Source organism: Triticum aestivum, chromosome 1A, assembly GCF_018294505.1.
Source record: "Triticum aestivum cultivar Chinese Spring chromosome 1A, IWGSC CS RefSeq v2.1, whole genome shotgun sequence".
Lineage (NCBI taxonomy): Eukaryota > Viridiplantae > Streptophyta > Magnoliopsida > Poales > Poaceae > Triticum > Triticum aestivum.
The window spans coordinates 300,353,951-300,360,391 of record NC_057794.1 but is presented as its reverse complement, the minus strand read 5'-3'; the positions used below and the strand labels follow the sequence as shown (position 1 = coordinate 300,360,391).

The following is a 6,441-nucleotide window of genomic DNA, read 5'->3' as shown; positions in this document are numbered from 1 at the left end:
AATTCAATTACAACAGGGCTAAGCTTGCACAAAACACAGTACAAGGTGCGAGAGACATGATGAAAACTGCACCAGAGCATTGGTGTCGGGCCTACTTCAGGATTGGCTCTTTCTGTGACTCAGTTGAGAACAACATGTGTGAGTCATTTAATAATGCCATCATGAGATCAAGGTTTTACCCTGTAGTAACGGCAATGGAAATCATTAGAAAGAAGGTCACTGTGAGGATCCAACAAAACAGAGCAAAGTCTCAGAAGTGGCATGGAACCATTTGTCCAAATATTTTTAAGAAATTGAAGGTGAACATTGAAAGATCCGCTAGGTGTCAAGTGTTGTGGAATGGAAAGGATGGGTTTGAAGTACAAGAAGGTGAGCACAGGAGATACACGGTCAATCTAGAAAACTGGACATGTTCATGTAGATATTGGCAACTTTCTGGCTTACCTTGTTGTCATGCAGTGAGTGCAATCTACACCTGCTCTAGAGATTTGGACCTATACATTTCACCTTGCTACTCAATAGCTGAGTACGACAGAATTTATGATCATGTTCTTCAGCCTGTGAATGGACCAGAAGATTGGCCAATTTCTGACAAACTTAGACCTCTTCCACCTAAGAAAAGAACTCAGAAAGGCAGGCCCCAGACAAAGAGAAGGCAGGAAGAAGGAGAGAAACCTAGGGACCCATCAAAAATGTCACGAGCAGGCACTCGGGTCACATGTTCTAGTTGTGGAACCCAAGGACACAACAAAAGAAAATGTGCTAACAACAATACTGCTGGCAATAAAGAGCAAGCCAACTTCACAAGAGCAGCTACAAGGAGAAAGGAAAAGCAAGCAAGAACAGAGGTGCCCCCTTTCTCTCTTCTTTTACTTGCATTTTCTTCCTAATATGTGCAAATGTGCTCACATTTACTGTTTTTCAACACAGCAAGCTCATGTCCCATCAACACAACAAAGTTCAGCTCCTGGTCCATCATCAAAGCAAGCTCCTAGAGCATCTAAGCCAGCAAATAGGATGAAGAAGGTCTCAACTTCATAAAATAGTCTGTCCACTTCACCTTTCTATGAGAGAGCAAAGAATAGAAGGAAAGCACAGACACAATAATTGAACTGCTAGTTACCTAGCTACACTGAAATAAATATGAACTTGTGGTACATGGTTCACTGTTATGCATACTCTGGTTCATGCTATATTATGTAAGACTGGTACTAGTAGCACTTGGTCCCTATTATGTGACACATGTACTGTTTTGTGATGTGCGCATGACTTGTTTTTATGTGATTTCACTGTTGTGTTCAGAAAAATGTGTTCTTCCAAAGTAAAGCTGAAACTGTACAGATAATTATCGCCATGTCTTGTTTATTAATTCTGCTATTGCCAATTTGCAATAATGATGTTGAATGTAACAAAATGTTGTCAATTTGCAACCATGATAGTTGCAACACCAGAGTACATTCAGTTCACAAAAAAGCTTTCTTTCATGTCACAAGAAAATATTGCATTCAGATTACATATGTTTGCGCATATGCAACGGTCTGTAGACTCAGAAGTACACTCCCTAAATAAAATGCTTTCTCTGAATTCTCTAGTTCTCAACTAAACTGGGACAACACCATCAACGAGAGAATATAAACATTTTTACACATACTAATTCTCAATCTCAAGTAAACTGAATTCTCTCTTCTCAAGGCATCAATACATGCCTACAAAGAGTATAATGTACACCATTTGGGCCCCTGGGAGGATTCTGTATGTAGTTTTCCTGCAAGTACGGATGCACTGAGCAGGCTTCAGTTTTGGGCTCTGCCAAATCCTGGTCTATTCGGATCATGTACAAGGAACGGCTTGGTGAAATTGTTCACCTTCTAGCCCCACTCCACCTGTAGCACTTGACCTGAGTCTCTGATGATCTCTAGCCTGCACTCACCAACAGAAAACGCAACCACTGTTATTCTCTTGTCCTTTTGAAGATAAGCTATGTTATTAGTATCATACAGGATTCATGTAAGGTAAATCACTCCTTCCCTTTTGCTTTTGCAGATTGCAGCCAAAATTGATGGGGAACACCTAGTCAAGTAAAATACAAAGAGCAAATCGAACCAACAACGCATTCTACTTGTAATTTTTTTCCCAAAGAAAGCAAACAGGGCATAGACTTCAGAAAAGCTTAAAGTTCAGTATATCTGTACCTGTACTGTCCTAATACTCACGATGTGCATCAAACAGGGAACTCCAATATGAGACTGCGCTGTGCTGTTCAGCCATGGCAAGGGCGGTCCTTGTTCAGGGCGCCTCCAGGTCGCCGGGGGGGCTCTTCAGAGTTCTTCAGAGTGCTACGAGGGGGTCGGCCATGGCTGCGAGCAGGGGAGAGGAACCCGAGAACAAGGTACATGTAGCTTCAGCTAGGTGGGCATGGCGACGAACAGGGGAGGAGGAAGAGATGAAGGATTGGGGATTGGATGAACTAAGAACAACCAGCGGCCCGTGCTCATATGGCCTAGCGCCCCCAACCAAGCCGACGTGGCAATAGAGAGCCACGCAAGCAAAACCACCAGCCAATACCACCTGAATTGGGATTAGGGGGTGATTTGACCGGTATTAGAGCTCTCGGGGGGTTAATTAACCGGTTTTAAAGTTGAGGGGGTGGATTAGTCGGTTTCTGAATCCCCGGGGGGTGATGTGGACTTCTTTCCCCGTGAGACGGAGACCAGACCAGAGAAGTAAAACCAAAGCGGCGCACGCGACGCCTGGAACGAGGAGAGGAGAGAGAGCCGCTGGAGCGCGCGGCGAGCGGAGGCAGAGGGGCGCCGCGTTCGCCCGGCGAGAGAGGCGATGTCGTCCATCGGCTCCTCTAACATTGGCTTCCAGGTCCGTCCCTCGCTTGGTTTCTTCCCCTGCCCATCCATCCTTCCCCGCCCACGCTGGGGATTAGGGTTTGATGCTTTGTTGCCTTGCGTATGCCTGATGGTCGTGTGTTGTTGGGTTGCTGCAGCTGCTGAAGAAGTCCGGGTGGAAGGAGGGCACCGGCCTCGGTGCGCAGGAGCAGGTCTGTGTCCCTATTCTCTTTTCTCTTCTCCCCGATCAAGATCTCATCTGCCCATTTTCACCCAATCCGTGTGTTAGTTTTAGGGATAATTTTGTTAGTTGTAGCATGGCACTCCTAACACGAGGCTTAGTTCTCCTTGTTTTTCTATTCTTGGTACTAGATTATATGATCCATTGTGAATCAAATTGTTCTGTGTTTCTCCAAGTGTTGTAAGAGTCTTATTACTGGTCTTTGAGATCATTGCGGATCAAATTGTCTCATATTGTGGACTTCACAAAATGATAAAGGGCGTGCTGAAATTAGTTTGGTTTCTGGGTAATGATCACAGTCGGACAAATAAAGCTAAATACTTGAATTTGTTAACTATAAACAACTTACCTTCGCTTCTTGTATAATCTTGTTCACTTCACAAGCTCAGGAGTAACTGTATAACTGAACACATCCATGGGTTTTAAAATAAACAAATGCACGGTTGGCCGTCTGCTATATAACAAGTTGTGATTACACACTTGGAAGGAGCCAGCTTGTTACTTATAGTTGCCTAGCTATTCCTGGATTATTTCTGTTTGTGTACTCACTTGTCCAAACTGTCATGAAACAGGGGCGTTTGGAACCAGTAGAAACTCGTGTCAAGAACAACAAACGCGGTTTAGGTTCCAAAGAACCAAAGCCAAAGCCAAAGGTTGAGGATGATGTTGAAACAGCTCCTAGTAAAAGACCCAAGGTGAGCAAAGCATTCTTGTTGACTTGATTCCAGAACTGTTTTGTTGTAGTCCATAGGTTCTGCCGAATTCACAAAATTTGTTTACTACTCCCCTCCATTCACTATTATAAGATGTTCTAACTTTTTTTCTGAATCGGATGTATATAGACGTGTTTTAATGTGTTTGTTTACTCACTTCAATCCATATGTAGCCATATTGAAATATCCAAAACATCTTATAATAGTGAACAGAGGGAGTACTATTTACTGATTACAGATTCTTTGTGTGGTACTGTTGAAAAAAGTGTATGTGTTTATATATAGTTATTAAATTAAACAAACGTAACACGTTATATTGGATGCTCATCAATTTCTTTCAGCAGAATATTTGTAAGGTTTAGAAGATAATACTGATGTGTCCTTTGTACATTTCTGCATCTCGAACCAGCGTACTTGTAGTCATCACTGATCTGACTTTCCCTTTTCATCAATGATCTGACTTAATGCCACAAATATGTTGCTATTGTCAGCAGGATGCGCCGGTAACGAAGAAGGCAAAGTTGGCCGCAAAGAGGATACGGAAGATGCAGGAAGAGGAGAAGAAAGCACAAGAGAGGGAATTCGAAATTGCTTTCTTCAGGGAATTTTGGCCTGATAATGTATAAACAACAAACCTGACAGCGTTGCACCCGTTGGCATCAACTGATAATGCCATTGTACAGCTTATCGATGCTTTTGCAGTTTGCAACTGCTGTTCACTCTTTCTGTCTTTGTTCTCTTCCAAGTGTTACATTTATTCAGTTGTAGATATTTGTGCCCTGCAGAGATATGGTGTAACTTGTAACAGACGTTCTTTGATTGAAGAAAATGTCACTTGGGTTTTTTACTACTGCTGGGGTAATATTAGAGCATCTCCAGCCGTTCGGCCCCCCAACGGCGCTTGTAGGCTAAAAATAGCGTCTCTTGGGGCCTTGCCGGCGATAATTTTGGCGTGGGGGGAACTGATTCCCAACCACGACCACAACGGCATCGGCCAAAAAAAATTAAAAAAGCCCAAAGTAGACAAAATTCAGTTAATTTGGATGATTTCATTGATATTTAGGTGAATTTACGTAGATACAAACGTAAAACTACTCCTTAATTCATGCCGAGGAGGTTGTAGAAGACGTTATTCTCGTCGCTGTCGCTCGGCCGCCCGCCCTTCGGGGCGTGCTTGCTGCAGCCCTGCCCTGGATTGCCGCTGTGGACTGGCTGGCTCAGCGCAGTGACCTCATCGTCGCTGTCAGAGAGCATGATGACGCTGCCCTCGTCGGGGTCGTGGCGCCGCCCTCGTCGCGGCCGTGGCGCCGCTCGGCGATTTCTTCCAGAGCACGGCGCTAGTGCTCCATCTCCTGCACCACGTAGTCCGCGCACGACCAGGCGAGGCCGCTCTCGAGGTCGGCGGCCATGTCCTTGTGCTCATGCTTCACTACGGTCGCCGCCGGCTCCTTCTTCGGCTTGACCAGGCGCATGTGACCGCAGAGAGGGGAAGGGACGCGGCCGCCCTCATTTATGACGAGGTTGCCGCCGCGGCTGCGCAGACGGAGCGGCCTCTCCTGCGACTCGGGCTTGACGGGGAGGAGTGCCGCCCGCGCCGACCCGGAGGAGTGGGAACCAAAGGACGACGAGGACGGCGTGTCCATGCGCCTCGTCATCCAGGAGCTTCCGCGGCGACGAGAGAAGGACGGCGTCGGGTACTCCAACTGTGGCTCATTGCCGCCCTCGATGTGCGCAAGCACGGCGAGGAGAGTCCGCCCGGGCGCCCCGCCATTGACGGCGGCCCTCCGAGTTGTGGCACCCCCTCTGTGTCGGGCCGCCGTTGGTGGACGCCAGCTGCTCAACATGGCGTCGCTGGAAGTACGCGGTCCACAGCGCATGGTTGTCCGTTGTGTACCATGGTTGTTGCCACGCTTGCTCCGGCATGTTGGCCCGGATCACCGCGATCTCGGCGGGGCGTTCCGCGTCAAAGGGCGGCGGAGGCACGGGGATGCCGCCTGCGCTCAGTCGCCATGCGCCCGCCCGTGCATGTCGGACGGCGTCGGGTAGTTGGCCTCCTGCAGCAGGCGAGCCTCCCACTCGTGCAGCCAGCGGCGGCCGAAGCCCTTGGCCGCCACCTCGTCGCCGGGGAACCTCTCCGCCGTGGCGAGTGTGGACGGTGAAGGGCGGTTTTTTGGGCAAGAAAGGTGGTCGGCACTGGAGCGGTGCAGGCGAGAGAGAGATAGCTTGGCGAGTTTGCAGCGAGCGGCGGCGAAGGTCGGCTTTTATAGCGGTGAGAGGGCGGGAGCGGTGTGGACGCATGGAGCGAAAGGGCGGGACGCGCAACGGGATTGGGCAGGGACGCGCGGCGGTAGCTCCCATCACTGCGTCGTCCTTCATCAATGGAAGGCTGACCGGCGACCACATTGATTCGCGCGGGAGCCGAGGCGAGGTGATCAAGACGACGAAGCATATTCGCTGACTCGGCGAGCCCACAGGGTGGGGATCTAGCGTGGGTTGTTTTCGTGCCATTTTTCTTTCCCCCGGCGCCCCGGTCGCCCCCCAGCGTGCTGGGTTCGGTCTGGGCCCGCCGACGCTAATTTCGACCCAAACCGATAAAAGTTGGGCTCCTGAGGGCGTGACTGGACGCTTTTTTTTTGCGGCGACGATAGAA

The 6,441-nt window shown here is 48.6% G+C and overlaps 2 protein-coding genes across 3 annotated transcripts; both read left to right on the top strand.

The window, feature by feature from the left end:
• The first annotated feature begins 17 nt into the window (after positions 1-17).
• LOC123047023 (uncharacterized) lies at positions 18-1,312 on the top strand. The gene is made up of 2 exons (XM_044470506.1): positions 18-848; positions 931-1,312. Exons 1-2 carry the CDS (start codon positions 57-59, stop codon positions 1,039-1,041), a joined length of 903 nt encoding a protein of 300 aa, XP_044326441.1. The 5' UTR covers positions 18-56; the 3' UTR covers positions 1,042-1,312.
• A 1,340-nt stretch (positions 1,313-2,652) lies between these two features.
• LOC123047034 (G patch domain-containing protein 11) lies at positions 2,653-4,641 on the top strand. 2 transcript variants are annotated; one of them, XM_044470527.1, is made up of 4 exons: positions 2,653-2,871; positions 2,996-3,049; positions 3,651-3,773; positions 4,286-4,641. In XM_044470527.1, exons 1-4 carry the CDS (start codon positions 2,836-2,838, stop codon positions 4,415-4,417), a joined length of 345 nt encoding a protein of 114 aa, XP_044326462.1. In that variant the 5' UTR covers positions 2,653-2,835; the 3' UTR covers positions 4,418-4,641. The 2 variants fall into 2 exon arrangements, with proteins under 2 accessions (XP_044326462.1, XP_044326452.1); XM_044470517.1 differs by having other exon boundaries at positions 4,283-4,641.
• Positions 4,642-6,441: the final 1,800 nt, after the last annotated feature.